This window comes from Lacerta agilis, chromosome 12, assembly GCF_009819535.1.
Source record: "Lacerta agilis isolate rLacAgi1 chromosome 12, rLacAgi1.pri, whole genome shotgun sequence".
In the NCBI taxonomy this organism is placed as follows: Eukaryota; Metazoa; Chordata; class Lepidosauria; order Squamata; family Lacertidae; genus Lacerta; species Lacerta agilis.
Genome location: NC_046323.1, coordinates 27,218,559 through 27,240,080, shown reverse-complemented (window position 1 = coordinate 27,240,080; position 21,522 = coordinate 27,218,559). Strand labels below are relative to the sequence as shown.

The window sequence follows — 21,522 nt, the reverse complement described above, 5'->3', positions numbered from 1 at the left end:
GGGAGCACTGTATTACAGTGGTTTCAATCCTCTCTTCAGTCCAGAGAGTAGTATTCAGAGAGTGTCTTTCGGCACCCTGAGAGCTATGCTGTGGGGTGTCACAGGGGACTGTCTTATCTCCAGTGCTAGTTAATATCTTCATGAAGCTGTTGGGAGTGGTCATTAGGAGTTTCAGGATGAGATGCCATCAGTATGCTGATGACACTCAGCTCTATTTCTCCATAACATCTGAATCAGGAGGCCACACAGTCCCTGACAGAGGCATAGTGTGGGGGGTGCCAGGGGTGACCATGGCCCCTGGCACACAATTTATGAAAGGCTGTGAAGCAGGCACCCCCATGTAGACACCCCCCAGCATGGTCCTCCTCTCCACCCACCAAGGGCTGTGTCATATTATATAAAAGAGCCAAAATACCAGAAATACGAAATAGACGCATCTGGCTACATTCCATAAGGAGGCTGACATGTGAAATTGTACTATTTCCATGAGCTAGTAACTGAGACTAGCATTCCAGTGCTTAAATCTGGCATAAAATAGGAAACAAAATAGGAAATTCTTTCCAGTAGCACCTTAGAGACCAACTGAGTTTGTTCTTGGTATGAGCTTTCGTGTGCATGCACACTTCTTCAGATACACTGAAACAGAAGTCACCAGATCCTTAAATATAGTGAGGGAGTGGGGAGGGCTATCCACCTGTAACTAAATCTGGCATGACAGGAGCCAAATATTATATGACTTACCTCTAGGAAACAGGACAGATGCAGAACAGACTGCAAAGCCAACTGTTTTACAGATTAGAATATAGATGTTGGAAAAGGAGGCCTGCTGTGGGGCAGAGAAAGAAGGCTAGTAACTGCAGCTCGACTCACCGGATGAGGTGCTGCAGTCGTATGAGCTGAAGCCTTGAAAACAAGCACAGCCCCATTCAACACAGTGACCTCTCCCGCTGCAGAGGTTGGGGCACTTCAGCGCTAAGAGCAAGTCCTCAGATAATCTCTTGTCTTCTTCTGCGATGCAGTAATTAACTTCTTCCAAAGCTCTCTTTTCACACTCGTTTTCTAGGAGGGCCAAGCCTGCCTTTGCCCAGCTGAGGTCGTCTTTCAGTTGCAGATCCTTGATGCACAAGTCTACCACATCGTTGACCCGCTGGCCGAGGAGAGCCTTGCAAGCCCTCACTATGCTGGAATTGACAACTGTCTCCTGGCAAAGGTCCAACGCATCTGACTCAGTGAGGCCAGAAGGCGTAGGCCATGAAGACACGGGCTCTTGGTATGGGTCAGCCGTGTGATCTTCTGGGAAGAAATAGCTAAATCCATCCAGATCTGTTTGGCTTAGGCTCTGGGATGGAAACACAGAAAGGTACTCATAGTCATGTTGGCGCTTTGGGCGTGAATGTCTTTTGCGGCGCCGCTGTCTGCCAAACTTGTCTGTGTAGCTGTCAGCCCCCCGGCCCCAAACACCCTGTTTGTGTGTTGTAAATCCTGCCTTTGAGTTCAGAAAGAGAGCTGAGCGTTCTGGGGTTGCTGTCTGAAGAGCTCTTTGATTCAGAGAGCGTCCCTCTCTGGAGGGAACAGCAGAATAAACCCCCTCAAGCACGGAAGCACATTTCCTCAAGCCCCTGATAGGATCAAGCGAGCCGATGTATTCAGCGGTTACATCCAGTCCCGGGATCAAGGAAGGGAGCCAAGCGTTTTGTTTGTTTCTTCTGCAGGGCAAAGACAATTCCGCCTCAAAAACAGAATTCAGTTTATTTGCTGGTTGATCTTCTCCCACGCCACCAGCATTGCAGTTACAGAAAACTATTTCCTCGGCTGGAGTTGAAAGATCTGGTGTTCTGTCAAACAGGCTCTCACCTGGTGAAATCCTGTCAGAAAAACAACAATTGGAAAATCTCAACATGGCTGCTATCCAAACAAGCAACATGCATGGATGGGGAGGGAGGGAGGGGAGAGCCCTTCATGCCACTGAAGCTTTGTGATGCTAGTTACCATAGCAATTTTCCTTTTAGACACTTTTCAATACCAAAGGATGGCTTATCTCCTTATCACAACAAGTCTAGTCAGCTGCATATCTATCACTGCATGACGTTTGTGACCCTTCCTACAGGAGGCTCAGGGTGGTATATACACAGGACCAGCCCTTTTAATCCTGTTACATAAGCAAGTGTGAAGTTGTGACTGGCTTGGTTTAATGGCTAAATAGAGATATGAACCCAGGTCTCTTTAGGTTTAAAAAAAGGTAAGGGACCCCTGGATGGTTAAGTCCAGTCAAAAGTGACTAGGGGGTTGCAATGCTCATCTCGCTTTCAGGCTGAGGGAGCCGGCATTTGTCTACAGACAGCTCTCCGGGTCATGTGGCCAGCATGACTAAACCGCTTCCGGCACAACGGAACACTGTGACAGAAACCAGAGCACACGGAAACACCGTTTACCTTCCCGCCACAGCGGCACCTATTTATCTACTTGCAGTGGTGTGCTTTCAAACTGCTAGGTGGGTAGGAGCTGGGGCAGAGCAAAGGGGGCTCACCCCGTCACAGGGATTTGAACTGCCGACCTTCTGATCAGCAAGCCCAAGAGGCTCAGTGGATTATGCCACAGTGCCACCCACGTCCCTAGGTCTCTTTAACACTCTATCCCACCATGTCTTCCCTTCAAGTCCACATAAACTCGGAGGGGGATTTTTAAGCCACCTATAGTCCAATCCCATTAGATGCATGGGAAACAGAGGTACAGCAGCCCCAACAAATGGCCGTCCAGCCTCTGTTCCAGCAAAGGAAATCCTACCAGACCTCTAGATAATTCATTTAAATGTTGAACCCATTTAACCATCAAGAAATTTCTCCTGCCACCCAACCAAAAAGTATCCTTCCATAACATCCATTTATTAGATATAGTCGTGCCCTTTGGGGCAGCAGAGAATAAGAGCTTGTTCTCTTCTATGTGACAAAGTGACAGCCCTCCAGGTAATTGAAGAATGTTCCCCACGCAAGTCTTCTCTTCGTCAGACTAAGCAGTTCCTTCAAACCTCCTAGGACTTGTTTTCCATACTGTTGAGCATCTCTGTTGCCTTTACAGACTCTAATTTGTCAATATCCTTCTGAAAGTGCGGTGTCCATTATTGCACAGTGTTTTGAATTGTAGCCTGTGTTTCTTTACATGCTGTGCTATATAGCTGGGGTTTGTGTGTATATATAACTACACAAATACATAAATAATGGGGACACACCTGCCATGTCCTCAGCCTAGATTGTCTCATTGTGTGGATAAAAAGATCAGAGACCTTAAGATATAGAACAGGACACATTCATAGTGACAGGGGAAATTAATTAAATGGAAAATGGACAGATTGTGTAAGTTTGTGCAGTATCTTTTCATTGTTTTTTAATGTTATTGAGGAACTAGATTTCACATCCCCTTCCTGCTGTTATTATTTCCATAATTAACTTTAAGTGACAAGAAGTCAGGGCATTTTGGTACAACATTTCAAAATTCAGTCAGTGCCTGGGTGGAAGACAGGCTGGGAACCACGTGCATGCCACCTTGGGTTCCATGACAGAAGAAAGGTAGAACAGAAATAAATCTTTGCACTATTGCACTATTGAGAGCCAGTGTGGTGTAGTGGTTAAAGCAGGCATAGACAAACTCGGTCCTCCAGATGTTTTGGGACTACAACTCCCACCACCCTAGCTAACAGGACCAGTGGTCAGGGATGATGGGAGTTGTAGTCTCAAAACATCTGGAGGGCCGAGTTTGCCTATGCCTGGGTTAGAGTGTTGGACTAGGACCTGGGAAACCAGGGTTTAAATCTCCACTCAGCCATGAAGTTCATTGGGTGACCTTGGCCCAGTCACTGTCTCTTAGCCTAACCTACCTCTGAGGGTTTGTTGCGAAGATAAAATGGGGAAGGCAAAAAAAACCCCACACATATATGGCATCTTGAGATCCTTGGAGGAGAGGCGGAATATAAACAAATAATTGAATGAATAGATCTCCCCTTTGCAATAATATGAAATATACTGATAAGACTTTTGGTCATTACCTCCATTCATTAATAAAAGACATGTAAATATCAGCTCCTCCAGTGATTTCAGTTCCATCCACATCATGGTAATCGTTCTCCACCATGCCATCAAATGTTCCACAGAGGCCCAGCGTGTGATTAAAATCCAAACTGGGGGCCCTGAGAGTGAGACTCATTCCCCATTCACTCACGTCAGCTCGAATAAAAGCTCCGGAAGAAAACGAGATCTAAAAACAAACGGCATCACACCGAGATAACAGGAAAACTTTTTCAGACTGTGGTTCCCATTTACTGACCATTTTGGAGATGAAACAAATTACTGCTTCGCCCTATCTCATCTGACTCCTTTTTTCTGTCTTTTAAGTACAGTAATCCCACAACCTACACAAGGATTACATTCCAGGGGTGACGCCTAAAGCCAAAATTGTGTATAGTCAAACACATTGGGTTCGACAGAGGGTGGAATTGCCAGTGTCTTTTTTCATTGCCCCCATTCTAAATTTTCTATTTTTCTATTTTGCCAAGTGCATAAAGCTGATGACACACAAGTTAAATGTCCGTAAGTTGCATGCACTGCGTTTAAAAGGTGCATTTTCAAAGGAAACAAACCCTGTGCAACAACTCCACTTGCAACTGACTGCTATATTCAAGGGACGGAGGCCCTCAGGACAACCAATCACAAATCTGTAAATGGTAGGGAGAATTGTCACTTTGACATGGAAACGTAGACAAGGTTGGCTTATCAACGCAAAAAACCTCTGTGATGGTTCTCTTTCATCCCCAGAGCACTCCCAAATCCATGTCAACCTCAGGTCACCAAATCATGTGAGAGAGGCAGAGGACTGTGACCCAGATTTGACAGATAATATGACCAACAGGACAAGGGGGTCAGGACCTTGTACCAGTGTCCTCCTCTGGCGTGGTCACAAGGAGATCAGAATCTTTTGCTCCTGCTTTCAATTACCAATAGTTTAGGACAGGGGTGGCCAACTCCCAAGCGACTGTGATCTACTCAAAGAGTTAAAGACTGGCAGTGATCTACCCTCCTTTTTTTGGTTCAGGGTCAAAGTTGTTGAACTTTTTTTAGGATGGAAAGCCCTGTTTTTTGGGTTCCGGTCAAAGTTGTTGAACTTTTTTAAAGGAAGAGGAAGGCCCATATTTTAGGGGTTCACGTCAATGTTTTTGATCTTTTTTAGTGGGGCCAAGATTGTTGAGCATCTTTGAGGGGATCCAGTGTTCTACCAGTGATCTATCACAGACATCCAGTGATCTACCGGTAGATCACAATCTACCTGTTGGACGTGCCTGGTTTAGGATTTGGACATACGATTAATCCTTAACTATATGGCTTATTGAAACAAACCTGCTTTATCAATCACAGTTTGATGTTGGCTTCTTTCAGTAATCATAGTTATGACTAATTACAGTTCATCAAGGTTCAGACATAACAATTGTAGCCAAGGGTTCTAATTTCCTTGTGGCCACACTGGAGTAGAAAGAAGGAATGCACAAGTCCAAGACTAAGCCATGTTTGTTTATATAATCATAAATCATGGCTTATCCTTAACATCCAAACACTGCCCATGTATGTTCATTGGATTTTTTAAATTAAAAAATCCCTAATGCTAAACTGTGGTTAGTTAAAAGCAGTAACAAAAGCTCCTCGTGGCTAAGTTAGAGGAGAAGGGCTGGGCAATGCAGAAACCCAAGGCTCAGCCAAGCTTCTTTATGCAACGATAAACCATGGTCTATCAATAATGTCTGAAAGCAGCTTATATACGTGCATTGATTAAAAAGGAAACAGGAAACTCCTCCTGAATCAAGTTGCTTTACAACAGATATAAAATGGATCAACACACCGTGACTTTTCTTCCTGAATATGATTCAGTGATCCTGACGCCGCTGTCTGCCGAAGCTCTGCTCTTCACAGATAAGTGCGGCTGTGAATCACGTAACTGACCACTGCACATGTCAAATGCTATTATATCAGCCCCTTCTTGGGCAACGAAACCACAGTTACACGATGCTGGGTAATAGAGGCTTCCACAGTCCCACTGGCGCACGTGGACTTCAAAATCACGGGAAGTACTTCTGTATAGCACAAACGTTCCTGTTTTAAAGTTGTCATACATCCTAGAAAAAAAGAAGAGCACGCGAAATTATTTGTGTTTCAAAATTATCACCACTTTTACGAATTGCTATTTTAATGCTGTGCCAATTCATCCAATGTTGTCATTTTTTTATTTAACCTTTTTTTGAGGGGGCTGTTCTAACGGTTTTTATAACCCAACCCTATGCACGTTTACTCACAGGTATGTTCCGCCTAGTTTTAAAGGGCTTTGCTCCATGAACAGGATCGCACACTTCCTCACTGAAATACTAACGTCAAATTATACCTAGTGTTCAGTTGCGTGTAGTTTGTCCCAGATTTCTTTTGTATTTACAAAATATAGCTGGACTACAAACTAAAGCCGAAGGTCAACAATGGGTGGCAGTAGTGATTTCTTAATCATTTTCCTTTTGGCATTTCCCACTAAAAATTGCCTCCCCCCCCAAAAAAAAATCACCAATTTTTGCCCTGCTAAGGAAAATATGATATCTGTATCATTTTTCTTGAAGAGTAAAAAGTTACTGAGGGTAAGGAGCAGTTTTTAGGGTGTGGAAACTGAATGAGGGAAAAGCGTTATGAATACCCACTTTAGTTTACTGCCCCCATAGCTGCATTTTTGAAGAAAAGGAAACTGTCAGGGACAAACTGTATGCGACTGAGGATCAGGTTTAACTTGGCCTTCGTCAGAGGATGTTTCTGGAACTTTCTTTTTCCTTTCAAGGCTGAAGAAAGATTATTGGGGGGCGGGGGTTCTCCCCAGGGAGCTGAAACTGCTATAGGAGAGCCATTTTTACTCATGACGTGCAGACTTATTATCTCTGCTCACACCCAGGGTGTAGGGTGAAGCCAATTCCCCCAGAAGAATTCCTGTAGAAGGAGAACTGAAAACAACACTTTGGATTTGGCATGGGATGTTGGATTTTGGACTCAGAGATGCTAAAGTTCCTTTGAGCAATGTGTGCTTTGCTTCGACAGCTCCATGCTACTCTAGCAGCTTCCACAATTGTAAATAGCCTGATTATTATCCACGCACGGCAAGCAACCGATCTCCTGTTTTCTAATAGAACCTTACTTTGTAATAGCTGCGCTGAACTTCCTACTGCTCTGGACAAGAAAGTAAGTTATCTATTTGTTTGAAAGAGAACCGAAAGAGTCTGCCTCGGCCTTCGCCAACCTTGTGGCATTCAGATCATTCAGACGACTGCCGTTATAGCACTGTATGGCCTGGGGCTGATGGTAATTATACTGTAGTCCTAAACACCTGGATACCACCAGGTTGGTGAAAGCTGGTATATCTACATTGCACAATATTATTTAATCCCTCCCTCCCCATTCCTTGGTGTGTTGATGTCCGCCCAACTCCCTAAATAATACCTTTTTGTTTTTAAAGGGAAGGTTTTGCGATGATGTGAGAATGGCATGACGGACAGTTTTTCCCAATACCATTCAGGCAGGCCGCACTTACCTGTGTGAATTTCAGGTAGTTGCTAGGAGACTGGGCTGAATAAAAAAAATCTCACTGCCTCTTTGCCTAGTCAATGCTTACATAATATGGGTTTTTATAAGCACACGCTCGTCCCTGGCTACGCATTGTGGGTGCAGAGCATTTGGTGTAACCACCATTACTCATCTCTAGGGACAGATTCTGTAGAACAGCTCAGAAGATATGATCATACCTGGCTGTGTTTCATTGTGACAGAACAGATTTCCTTCATGAATATAGCAACCGGTGTCACTGAGCTGAAGCAAGTCACTAAAGCCATAGGTTCTTTCTCCCCCTGCTTTTTTATGGGGTGGGGGAAGGTTTCGATTAACAAGCGACAGATAAAAAAATATTAATGTATTCATCATAGTGCCCAATCCTCTATTGAAAAGAAAAAGGGGAAAGAGGAAGTCTGTAAATTACCTGCCATCAAATGTAATGATATGTGGGTCAGTAAAAGAGTAGCAATAGGCAGAGGGCAGATCTTTCACCGTAACCTTTAAAAGAAGTGAAGACATGAAGGTAAATCAGCTGATCAGGAATCCTTCAGGTATATTGACATACTGAATACAGAGCTTGACTTACAAGTAAATAACACAGCAAGGCTACACATTCTAAGACTCACTAACTTCAAAGAGACTTAATTGTATTAGGTAAGTGTGCAGAGCAGGGGATGGGGGGAATCTGTGGCCGCCCCAGATGTTGTTGGACTACAACTCCCATCAGCCCCAACCTGACTTGCCAAAGGCCTGGGATGTTGAGAGTTGTAGGCCAGCAACATTTGGCCACTGGTTCACCATACATGATGTATAGAGTGGCCGCTTAAGGGGGTCTACCTCACACATACAAAGGAATATGCTAGTCATCATTTGCTTTTCAATACATTTTAGCCATCAATAGTGTTTTTAACTAAATTTATCCATCAAATTAGAGGCTTCTGATTAGGTGGCAAAATGGTTTTAAAACAGCTTTTTAATTAATTAAGATGTCCAAGTGCTGTTTTTATTTCATGTTTTATATATGCATGTAAGCCACCATGGGAGGGCCCTGCCCTGAAAGAATTTCACAAAACAAAAAAGACATGCTGTGCAAATTAGAAATGTCATTATAAATGATGCTCGTAAGTCATTGTTAAAAACGTGAAAAAAACCCCCAAAACCCTAGCCAGTTTACATCAGCCAACTTCTGAGTGATTTCTTCTTCTTCTTTTTTAATCAAGATTGAATGGGATGGGTTTCCACCTGAATACTTTCCACCGTGTAGCCGTTCCACAGGAAGTTGTCACTAACAATAGGTTCTGCCGCAATCCTGGTTACTCTGTCTCCATTTCGGGTGAAATCTGTCACTGCGGTGTAATGGATGCTGCCGTGGCCACACGTCCCGTTGCGGCAGGGATGCTGAAGAAGCGCCACAGAGCAAGAAGAAAGAGCCATGTTTAAGCTCTGCGGAGCTTTGCCTGTTCCAAAGCAGACAGCCATTAGTAAGATTTCTCTTTAAGATGCAACAGAGTTCCATTTTTAGTATTAGTGATTGGTTAAAATCAAAGCAGTTTTTTTGGGGAAGCGGCAGGTTGCAAATAACCAGAGAGGCAACTAGTTTAACCTCTTGCAGGATCTTGTATACATTACTCACTTCTATCTCATCGCTCTCTCTTAGCTCCAAAATTTACTTATGTTATCATGTGCACACTAGCATGAAACAGGAGTGGGAAAATGTATTATTGGGGTGTTAGGCTGTATGCCGAGACCCTTCTCACCCCTGGATACAGGGATGTCAGGGAATGGTCCGAACAGGATTGAGAAGTGTATCCTCAGCCAGATCAGCTTCTCTCTGAAGAGGAGGATGAGGGAAATGATTCACCCCCCTTCTACCCCACAGTTTCGGTAGGAGAGAGAGAATAGAATGCTGCACAGCCTCCACAGGAGTTACCTAGCTACGAGATAGTGGAAGAGCCTGGGCGATCTCCTCTCTCCTCAGGCTCGTAGGTCTCACCATATTAGAGAGCAGAGGATGCAGAGGGGTGAAATGTCCCGTTGGTTTCCAGGATGTTGCTGGAGGTGGAAGGGAAGGGCTCAGAGTAGCCAACACCTCTCTTTGTGGAGAGATATGGATTATTGCTTTGCAACCAGATGACTGAATAAAAAGGACTACAAAATACAAACTGCTTGTGATTCTTGCCTATGAAGTTACTGGGGAAGGAGAGGACTCTTCATGCCTGACAGTGAGTATTGACAAGCCAGTATTAAAATATAAGCCAGGCTAGCTTCCTGATGAGGTGATCACCTTGGTAATGGGCCATTAAGGAGGACAAAGGAAAGGGGCTCTGTGTGAGACAACAGATGGGCAGGTTCCCCTCTTTCAACTCTGTTTGAATCCAAAGCTGCGGTTATGGGGAAGCCAGGCTCTCTTGGAGTGTTAATACTATGAGCCCCTCCATCAGATTGTAAATATGTGTGAACAAACCATATATCATAAAGACACCAGAGTCTCCACCATGCCTCATTCCCAAAGGAGAAATGAACCCTGGGTAAGCATCTGGAAGCCCTAAATCTCACACTGCTTGGAGATTGGGGTGGGGCGCAACATTATCACATCACCGCCAGTGCCAGAAACCAATACATCTTATTGCCTTAGGCCGAGAATGGAGAATGGAGAACCTTTGGTTCTCAAGATGCCATTGGCGTTCCCATTAGTCCCAGTCACTATGGGTCAACTGTGAGAAAATGTAGGAATCAAAGATTCAGAACTGACAAAAGGAACTACTAACAAAGACAGGCCATAACTCAGTGAGAGTATTTGCCTGGCATGAAGCTGGTTCCAGGTTCAAACTGCAGCATCTCCAGGTAGGGCATGGAACATCTCCTGTCTAGAACCCTGGAGGGCCATGGTTATTGTCAGTGTAGACAATTATAAGCTAGATGTACCAATGGCTGACTCAGTATAAGGCAGCTTTCTGTATTCTATGTAGCCCAGTTTCCACACCTGTGACTAAGAAAAAGAACATGATGAACCTTCCTGCAACCACGCTGGTTTAATCTTAGTTCAACGTGGGCATCAGCATAGTGTTTTCCCCTGTGCCTAAGGGCAGCAAGCTAGGCTAGAGGTCTGAACTCCAACACAGGGCTAGCTGCTCGCACAAATGCTGCCACGCAACCAGCATGCATCACCTGAGCAGAGCATTGCATGAACATGTCAAAATGAGGATAAAAAGTACATATTCAAGGCACAAGCCAATTAAAAAAATTGAAGAAGAAATTACCTTCCTCTATTGTTCTTAATTTTAATGAGATTTTGCAGTCATTTTCCAGCTGACTAGCTTGAGGACAAGGAATGGGAATTTTGCTTTCTATCGTCAGTCTGTATTCCTTTCCATCTTCTGATATTATAAATGCCTCAGGATGTAGCTGAATATAAGAAAAGGAACATGCTATGAACACAAGGTATCCGTGTGGAATTATCTCACAGTAAATGTTCAGAACAATGATGAAAAGAAATTAAAGCAAAAACTGGTTTGTACAGCTGTAGAAAACAACAGAAAGGCAATCAATAAGATAACATCCAACTGTAAACCTTGCTGCGATGATGGCAATTAAAAAAAAAAAAAGTCCCTTGGACTTAATTTCAGTAATCTTGCAAAATAGATTCCCCCCCCCCATGCAAAAGGAATACAAAAGCATTTTGCTTTTACAAGGAAACTCCACAGAGTGTGCCTAAACACAGGCTGATTTAAACAAACAAAATGATTGCATGCCAACTCGTTAGAAGAAATAATTTAAATTGTTTGATGAAGACCAATTTAGCTTGCACTTAGTTCCCATTATGTCAAGTCTCAGAATGCTTACGCACAGCATATTTAAAGCATATGACTTCCCTCAGAGAATCCTGAGGACTGTAGTTTACTCCTTGCACAACTACAAATCCCAGCAAACATGGCAAGCTACAATTCCCATGACTCTTTGAGGGACATCATGTACTTTAAATGTATGGTGTGTATGCAGCCTAAATCTACTTTTCACAGTGATTTAAATGGGACCTAAGTGCAATTAACTCAGGCTGGAATCCTATACACAATGGGGTTTAGTTCTTCACAGGATAAGCTTGCACAGCATGCCTGGGTCCAACTCAGATGTTTTTTTTGCATGCATTTGGAGTGCCATTTATTACCTTTACATGCTATCACACCACTAATTTTATTGCCAACAAAGAAGAATTCTTGCACTAGCAAATATTACAATAGTGTTCTTTTGAATATTTGCACCACTGCAGTGAAGACAAATATGACTTACAGCGCAATCCTATACATCAGGGGTGAGGAACCTGTGGCCCTCCAGATGTTGCTGGATTCTCCCGTCAACCTAAGCCAGTATGGCCAATGCCAGGGATAATGGGAGTAGTAGTCTCGTAACTTGTGGAGGCCCATCTACACATATCTACACTACTGAGTTCAATGGGGCTTACATCCAAGTACAATGTGCAAGTGTGGGTCCTGTGGCCCTCCAGATGTTTTAGGATTCCAACTCCCAGTCAACATGGATGATAGGATTTGTAGTCCAACTTCATCTGGGTGTATGGCTTCTTGACGCCTGGGGTACAGGGTAGTAACTACACAATGCACTGTTTTCTTTTCAACGTACCTTAATTCCTGCAAAAAATTCCATGCTCTCAGTGAGTGAACTCTGCATTTCTGGTTTCTCTAAGAAAAAGGTGGAACTGCTGCAGTAAATCTATGTAAAGGACGAGAGAAGGGACAACACCATATTAAAGCAAGAAAGGCAAAGAGCCTTGTGGCACCTTAAAGATAAACTACTGGTAACTTAGCTTTCAAGAGTTAGAGTCCACTGCGTCAGAGGCATTATGTGTCGTACTCTGTCGCAGAAATATATACAAAATCAAGAGGGGTAGGACAGGCAGAAGCAGTGAGATCAGAAGGCAATGAAATGCAAGGAGTACAGGCAATGCAGAAGATCACAGAATGGTTAAAAAGCAATTCCTGACACTTGGCCCTTCGCTATTTCTGTGTTGTTGCTTTTAACACTTGTGAATCTCAATTGGATCTCCTTCAGTTGTATGCCACCGGGGTCATTCCATATAACAAGTGACCCAAATTTTTTACCTCATGTCATCCAATTATCTCAATATTTTGTACACCCATTGAATGATCAAAACTAAGTTTAAATCTAAAGTTTTAATTTTTAATCTCATCCCGTTTTTGAGTTATGAAGGTTTGAAATTTAAAAAAAAAGAAGACAATTTCGGCCTTGCCAGACTACACAAAAACCTTTAAAGCTCAGCCCAGGATTGAGATACACCAAAACTAAAACACCAATCTCATCAGAACTTTGATCATTCAACAAGTGTACGAAATATTAAGAAAATTGGATGATGTGAGGTAAAAAAGTTGGATCACTTGATATGGAATGACCCACCTTGAGAGTGTTAGGTCCTTAAAAATGGGATATAACTACTTTATCTATTTATTTATTTATTTATTTATTTATTTATTTATTTATTTATTTTAAAAACCTGTTCCTTTGCCAAGTTTGATTCTGGCACTGCCTATTTTGCCTCTAGCCACACCCACCACTGGCATGCGGCCCCCAGGAGCCTGGACAAAAGGGAACATGGCCCTCTGGCCAAAGTCTTCATGACCCTGGCTGTAAGCTTTATGGTCGAATGGAGATTTAAACCTGTGTCTCCCTGGTCAAAGTCTAGCCACTATGCAACACTGTCTCTTAAGTTGTAGGCACTCCCAGTGTCCCCTAACATAGGTCAGTTTTCAGATCACTTTTTAAAATTTGCATATTGCCTTTCCATATTGCTATTGCTATGTATACTGAGATACATGTAACATGTTATTTGTTTCCTCCGTGCCTGGTAAAATTTTGCTTGCTTGTGGCAATTATGAGGGGGTAACTTTAACAAAACCAAGTGTTTAGACAGATGCAGATGTAACTGTATCCACCCCAACTCTAAAATCTCAACTGGTGAGCTTGCTGGAATCTTAGAATAACAGATACACAAACCACAACATGGGAGTTAAGGATGCTGCTTCTAAGGGAATTACAAATAAGGAGTTTTGGAACTCAGCATTTATCATTTGGTGCGACTCCTTGCTTAACATGGATTAACTTTTTGGACTTGTAATTAGAAGAGTACTGAGGAGCATTACCTCTTTGCAGAAACATAAAACAATAATATAGAACTTAAACATACCCTGTCTCCGAGCCTGAGGTTTACCCCATCCAGTTCTAAGAGTGAGAACGCCTGGACTGTTGTCTCTTGCTTCAGCTCTTCTTTGATGCTTTCAGGAGACAGTCTGGACCAAACCACAAGAAAGCCCACAGAGGTGTTTGCGGTAGGAACATCAAAGGAGCACCTTAAGAAAATGCTTCCTTCAAGTAAGACCGCCACTATTTCAGGTGTGCTTGGAGGGGGTGGTGAAGGAAGTGGCAACTGTGAAGTAGGCAGTTTCTCTAACAACAAAAACAAGTGGAGAGCTGGGTTAATGCCATTTAAGAAATGTAAAGCAAAACAAAGTATATCTACATACTGGGGCGGGGGGGAAACAAGCAGCCGGAAACAAGCAGCAAGCAAAATAATGTGATTCCCTGCTATGTTAAACAACAACATAACAGGAGCCCTCCAGGATCCAACCAAAGGCCTATCTCGTCCAGCATTCTCTTCTCACCAACATATAAATTTAGAGTCTTGATGAAATCAGAGTCAAACAGGTATGGTGGTATAGCGTAGCATGTGGTGTGAGAGTGTGTGGGAAAAGGGTGGCTGCTGGGAACAGAAAAACCAACACACAATTAACACACAATATCTATTGAACCTATGAGCAGATCATCACGAAACATACAACATATGATTATGTTTATTACTTTGAGCTATAAAGAATTAGAAATTAATGCTGGTGTGAAGTCACAAAATGGCCGCTGTAGGGTGGTTTTTATACAATGGGCACAAATAACTTCAAACATGGGGAAAGAAAGAAATCGACAGATAATACTCCATAGACTCCTTGTTACTTTTTAGCTGTTGTATTTCATTTCACCCCCAATTGGTCAGCAAAAGCCATTTTCCAGTTTCTTTTAGACGGAAAGACTTTATCATCGCCCAAACTTGAGGGTGGTTACAGGACAGAGAAAGAAAAGCCAAGTACCGCATTTTTCGCTCCATAGGACGCTCCGGACCATAGGGCGCACCTCATTTTTAGAGGAGGAAACAAGAAAAAAAATATTTTTCTGGTTTTCCTCCTCTAAAAGCCCTGTTTTGTTTTGTTTTTTGTTTTGTTTTTGAAGATCAGCTAAAAGTTTTGCAGCTTTTTTTGCAAAGGGAAAAGCCCTGGGGTTTTGGGGTTGTTGTTTTTTTGGAGGATCAGCTAAAGGTTTTGCTGCTGTTTTTGCAAAGGCAAAAGGCCTTTTTTGAGAATCAGCTAAAAGTTTTGCAGCTTTTTTTGCAAAGGGAAAAGCCCTAGGGGTTTTTTTTTTTTTTTGAGGATCAGCTAAAGGTTTTGCAGCTTTTTTTGCAAAGGGGGAAAAGCAAAGCTCCTTTTGCAAAGGGGGAAAAGCAAAGAGGAAAAGCCCCATTTTTATGGGGTTTAACTCACATTTCTGAAAAATCCTAAGGAAAGGGAGCCATTTCTACTGTTTTCAGACAGATAATCTAATCAGCCAGTCACATGTCGCTGGGGAAACAAACAACCTCCCTCTGCAGCACATTCAACAAAGGAGGGCGGGGCTGAAAGGGAGCCTATCTCTCTCCCGATCTCTTGCTGATCAGCTGCTGAGCGGGTCCTTTCAATACTCCCTTTTCTCTTTGTAAAATAAAAAGCACAATTTGCTTTTGGCCCTTGGGCAATTCAGCTCCAGGGACCACCATTCGCTCCATAAGACGCACAGGTATTTCCCCTTACTTTTTAGGAGGGAAAAAGTGCGTCTTATGGTGCGAAAAATATGGTATGTCAATGGGAGTCACCTCATGTGGGAGACCACAGGCAACTACCCTTCTGGTGTCTCCCACTCTTTGCCAGTGGGCCACCATTGGGAGCTAATGGCTGCACCCACAAGGAAGCGGCAGATAGTTGGTGGAAGGACCCAAAGTGAGAGGCAAGGAAGTGAAGATCTCGAGAGGCTGCAAGAAGAGACGAAAGCTCCCAGGTGACTGCTTGGCAGGTCTGTCATTTTCTGTGGGTGGCCAGGACTGAGAGCTACCTTTGAGAGAAGAGTCTCAATCTGTGTGCTGTATTTGTATTTTAGATACCACGTTGCTGATTTACTCCTCTTTTTATTCAGCTGCGAGAATTTGTATTGCATTCTGCATTCCTTAATGTAATTACATTTGTATAATTGTTCTGATTTTAATGTTGCACAGATATCCTGTTACAATATTTGTGTTGTAAACTGTCCTGTGGTCTTCTGACAAGGGGTGGTATGTATAAACAAAACAAATAAATGTTAAATAAAATCAGAGTTAAGACAGAAAATACACAGAATCCCTGGGTCAAAATAATATATTGACAAAAATCTGTACAAAACAACTTACCACTGCATGTGGTTTCTCTCCCCCCAGTCTGGCAGGCCTGCAGTTCAGCACCTGAAGTAACTAGAGATATATTCCTTACATACAATTGCATCAGGTGACTGTTCGACAGGAACTCTGAGCATTTTTGCCTTGTGTTTTATTAAAGATAAATTAGAAAATTAATGGCCTAGATTTCTGAGCCTAGATTAACAGACCCTCCAAGTGTCCCTATTTTCCAGGGACGTCCCTGATTGACAGAAGCCGCCCTGGTTTCTGATTTGATCCTGGAATGTCCCGCTTTTCCTTAGGATGCCCCTATTGTCATTGGAGAAATGTTGGAGGGTATCGAGTTATCCAACCCCCGAGCCGTCTGAAGACAATCCTGTATAGGTAAGTCTTTTTAATGTTTAATGTTTTATCATGTTTATATATATATATATTGGAAGCTGCCCAGAGTGGCTGTGGCAACCCAGTAAGATGTGTGGGTATAAACAGTAAAAAATATCATTATGGAATGGGACACCCCTATGTTGGAGGATATGGATTGACAGCTGTGGCAAATTCCAGAGTGGTGGCCATGCCAGTTTCTCACAGCAAAAATAAGGGTCCTTTCAAAGCAGGTGATGAAAGCTAGCACATTGTATCAAAAGCTCTCCTTCAGATGCCACAATACTTTTTTTGCTTTTGCTCCAGCAAATAAGCATTTGGATCAGGGATTGGGGGACTGTGGCCCTCCAGTTGTTTGTTGTATTACAATTCCCATCATCCCTTGCAGTTTGACAATTGACATGCTGCCTGGGGGTAATGGGAGCCGGAGGGTGTACATGTGCCCTCAGAGGCCTTCCTTTGTGCCAAGGGATTCTGTTCCCTCTGACCCTCCCTCAGCTGAAAGAAGCCCTCTTTAGCCAATGGGAGGCATTTCATTTTTCTATTTTTGCAGTGCGGGGTCAATGCAGGGGAAGCTACAACTGCAGTGGGGAGAGTCTTGCTGTGTGTCGAACAACAGTTCCTCTGGTTTTCAAATGTGCCCATAGGCCCCAGAAGGGTGGCAAACCCTTCTATACCTACTCCTGTTTTAAAGTTACACCTCTGGGAAGCTCTGGCCTGGTGGTTTATTTCTTCTTCAAATAATTAAACACCAACCAGGACTGAGTTATAGAGTGGGAAGATTGTTCACCCGCAGCCAGTAAGTCCCTGATATTGTTAAATGTTGACATCTAAATTCACCCTGAGAACGCTTATAATTAAAAGTTCAGTTTTTATTATAAACTATTCAAGCTGAGTGAACTGTTTAAAAACTTTTCAGCACGCTGCAATTTCACTAAACAGCACTAAGCTTTTTTAAAACCAAATGTATTTCGCTGTTTTTAAGACAGCTCATTACTTTCAGCTTAAGAAAACAAGTTGGCTTTTAGTTTAATGTAGCAATGAAAATGTTTTCAATATTTAAATTGTTCTCCGCCATAAAAACAAATGGCGTATTATACTATACACATTTCGCATTTTCAGTAAATAAGTTGCATAGGATGATGAAGAGTGTTTATGCCTTTCACTATCGACTTTTCGCTGGCATAATAAAGAAATCCATTAAATTATGATAATTTCTTTTGGCGTGTAAAAGTAATAAAGTAAACATTATTATGCTGGCCTACTCAGGGTAAGTAACAGTTCCTCTTCCTGATAATAAAAAGTTTATTTCATGTCTTTTAATTAAAACACTAAACAGTACAAATTTAAAACCTTCTTTTACTGCAAGTAAAGTGACTTTTACTAAGAGATTCCTTTTTGTTCTAAGGCCAATTTTCAGATGCAAATGGAATTTTGCTCCAACTACTCATCTGAGTTTTTGAAAAATAACACAACTTAGCATGTCAATTGCTTATTTATTCATTAATGGGAGGGTGTTCCAGGGGCCAGGAGAAGCATCAAATCTCCTTCTATTAAGAAGAGAAAGGGAGAATCACAAGCAGAAGATTCAACATGAGATGCCTCCTTCCTGCCACAGTGAAAACCTCTATAGCCCTTGCCCTACCGGAAGGATGTGCAGATTAGTAGATTGGAGGTGGGTTAGTGGAAGCTTGGATCCAAAGGATCTAAAGACCACCCAGTCCCTCCACTCACCTCCAAACTACGGAGGAAATTACGTGAGATCTGAAGCTGGCATAGGGAACCTCCCTTTCACAGTTTCCAATGGGAGGGAAATCATTAACTACAAAATAACAACAATAAGAAGAACACCTGGAAATGGAGACAGAGGTGCTCATGCCTTGCTTTGCCATTACTTCTGTCCTGCTGGTGAGAGGTTGGCAGGATTTTGTAAACTGCAGTATATCTGCCTTTGATTCTCCCTTTCCTGCAGCTTTTAGGAGGAGGATCATCATCATTATCATTATCATCACCATAATTTATTATTTATACCCCACCCATCTGGCTTGGTTTCCCCAGCCACTCTGGGCAGCTCCCAAAATAATAATAATAATAATAATAATAATAATAATAATAATAATAATAAAGCAATAAAACATCAAACATTAAAAACTTCCCTAAACAGGGCTGCCTTCAGATATCTTCTAAAAGTCAGACAGTTGTTTATTTCCTTGACATCTGATGGGGGGGGGCGTTCCACAGGGTGGGCGCCACTACTGAGAAGGCCCTCTGTCTGGTTCCATGTAACCTCACTTCTCGCAATGAGGGAACCACCAGAAGGCCCTCGGCGCTGGACCACAGTTTCAGGGCTGAACAATGGGGGTGGAGACGCTCCTTCAGGTATACTGGGCCGAGGCCATTTAGGGCTTGCAATCTAACTCAACTAATTCTTGTAGATGGGGCTGCAGCCTTGTCTGAGACTTATGAGGTACATATGATTTATTATTAGAGACATTTTGTGTAATAACTTACAAGAATAAAGCACAGCGGCTGTCAAGAGTTTGGCTCGTGATAGGTGATCGCTGATTGTTTGGATCACTTTTGAGAGAGGACACATTGAGAGCAGCTTACTAGAAAGGAAACATTTGAAAACAATATTCCCCAGCTGCAGTCTGAGGCGATGCAGTCTGCTCTATGACACCTCAGAATTCTTTCATAGGTAGACAAGGCCTAATATTCTCTATAGATGTAGAAGGACTTATAAAAATGTAACAAGAGACCAAATGGTTTGAGGCACATTTGGGAAAAGAAAACATATACATGTTTTGGGATGTAGCAGGCAGCATGTGCTTCCTCACCTTCTGCACAATATCCCATGCACCCCTGGGTGGGCTGGAGTAAGTACACAAAGAAATCTCCACAGTTCCTCACACTCACAGGAATTCGGAAAAGGCAGCAGTCCTCTGTGGTGCTGAAGAAAAACTGCCAGGTTGCACAGGCTGTTAAGTGTTTGATCTCACCAGGCTGAGGCAAGGACTCAGACTCTCTCAGGGACAACCAAACAGGGGCCTGTGTCCCACAGTGATTCATCTTTTAGCATCAAAACCAAAACAGAAGAAAACAGTTGATCAACATAATGTTTCCACCATCCAAGATAAGAAACGCATGCATGCACACAAATAAATAAGCCAAGCCAAAGAGGAGATTATGGCCACTTCATTCTTCCTTGGTTGTTTTGTTTGGGCTGAGCCAAGCCATGGTTTGGCTTGGCTTAGCAGACTGTCTGATCCTGGGCTCATGGTTTAGGTCTCTCCAGAGTAACCATGAGCTGTAACCAAGATTTGCTCTATGGTTTACAGCCCATGGTTCATCAGGGAGACCAAGAAGCAGATTCAGATGAAGGACTAAGTCAAACCATGGCTTAGCTCAGCACAGAACAGAAGCAAAACCAAAGAGCGAAGGGGTTGCAACCTCCTCTCTTGGAACTTGATGCTGGTGCAAAATCATGGTTAGCATAACATGCAAAACAGCCTTTTGAGAAAGAAGGGACACCATGGGCAACCCATTCCCAACCTGTTGAGCGCCATAAAAAATAATGAGGTTGACAAGCACTTGGCAGGCAACAAATACATGCTGGTGGGCAGCCTCAGACTACGCAACACTTACACTACACAAACTGTGTAGGTCTATAGCAGCAGCTATCTCTTAATACAGGGTGGGGAACCTGTGGTGCTGCAGAGGCTACTGAACCACAACTTCCTCATACCTGACTGTTGGCCAAACTGGTTGGGGCTGATGAGAGCCCAACACTATCTAGAGAGACACAGATATTCCAGCCTTACTTTAGTGATAAAGGAACATAGGGAGCTGCCTTTTACCATCCTGGTCAGATTATTGTGCCTCCACCTTGCACTATACAAGTTGATTTTGGCACAGATGATAGAGAACTAAAGGATGTCTTTCGTAAGTTGATCATCTGCATTCACTCGTTGTCAACAATGTGAGGAAAGTAAACTTGTTTTAGAACAAGAACAGAACCTTTTTGATGCTGCCTACTAAAATCTTGCCCACCTCAGACCAAACAGAATTTTCTATCACTACTCTAGACGAAGAATATTCAGGGAGGTTTTAGGATGCAGCAGTGGACTTTGCAGCCTTGTGGTGGACCAGAAGGAGACTTGCATTATAAAGCCAATCATAACAGCTCAGATTTGCATGTATGGAAAATGAGCAATACATATATTTTTAAAGGAGTCTGCCATATTATACAATTATAGGTTAAAAGGAGAGCATCCATACCTCCACACACTTGGTTGGCATTTCAGCCTGTTTATCAAAAATCAGGAAGCGGTACCACCCTGATGGCAGTGAATGATCACATATTAAGTCCTGGATGGCTGATTGCTGAAGCCGTGATGAATCAAAATCAACACTTCGGTATGGACTCTGAAGGATCTGATGACCGCCTGGATGACATTCCAGAGCTGTAGAAAAATTAGAGACATTAGCATTCTTATGCATCCATCTGCAGCGGGTGTCTCCAGTCATAAAATGGCTGCCATGGAGGGTGTGCGAGTGGTTTAACACAAAATGGCTGCCTGGAGCACAGCACAACACTAAATTAGGTAGACAACCCCTCCCATCCTCCTAATGCTTATGACAGAAAGTTAGCTATGTCCTGCTAGTCCTGATTATGGAAGTTACACACACTGAAGCTGTCTAATAACAAAAGGGAGCATTCCTAGCCAAGGTTGCCACACCACCCATCGCTTAGAAGTGCCTGCACATTTTGCCCCATAACTTCCATTGTAGGAGGGTTAGAGACTTGCTTTTTTCTAAAACAAAAGCTGAAGTCTAGGGTACCTGCCAGAAGCACCATTGGAAACCTGCTGGGGTGCCATGGGCACCAGGTTGGTGACCTCTGATCTACAGCATTATATCTAATCTTGGTCTGGTTTGCAAAATATGGCAACCCAAACTATGGCTTACCAGGACAACTCTTGGGCACAGCTTGTG

The 21,522-nt window shown here is 42.9% G+C and overlaps 1 protein-coding gene across 1 annotated transcript in view; it reads right to left on the bottom strand.

Annotated features, from left to right (window-relative positions):
* VWDE (von Willebrand factor D and EGF domains) overlaps positions 1–21,522 on the bottom strand; it is a 45,338-nt gene that overhangs the window by 21,755 nt on the left and 2,061 nt on the right. Inside the window, exons 2-12 of the mRNA XM_033165943.1 lie at positions 20,806–20,990; positions 19,365–19,596; positions 16,003–16,221; positions 13,828–14,222; positions 12,249–12,338; positions 10,874–11,018; positions 8,856–9,070; positions 8,038–8,111; positions 5,881–6,154; positions 4,040–4,248; positions 871–1,865 (exon numbers count right to left, since the gene is read on the bottom strand). Of these exons, the coding sequence (XP_033021834.1) occupies positions 871–1,865; positions 4,040–4,248; positions 5,881–6,154; positions 8,038–8,111; positions 8,856–9,070; positions 10,874–11,018; positions 12,249–12,338; positions 13,828–14,222; positions 16,003–16,221; positions 19,365–19,596; positions 20,806–20,990 (3,033 nt within the window). The remainder of the gene's footprint in view (positions 1–870; positions 1,866–4,039; positions 4,249–5,880; positions 6,155–8,037; positions 8,112–8,855; positions 9,071–10,873; positions 11,019–12,248; positions 12,339–13,827; positions 14,223–16,002; positions 16,222–19,364; positions 19,597–20,805; positions 20,991–21,522) is intronic.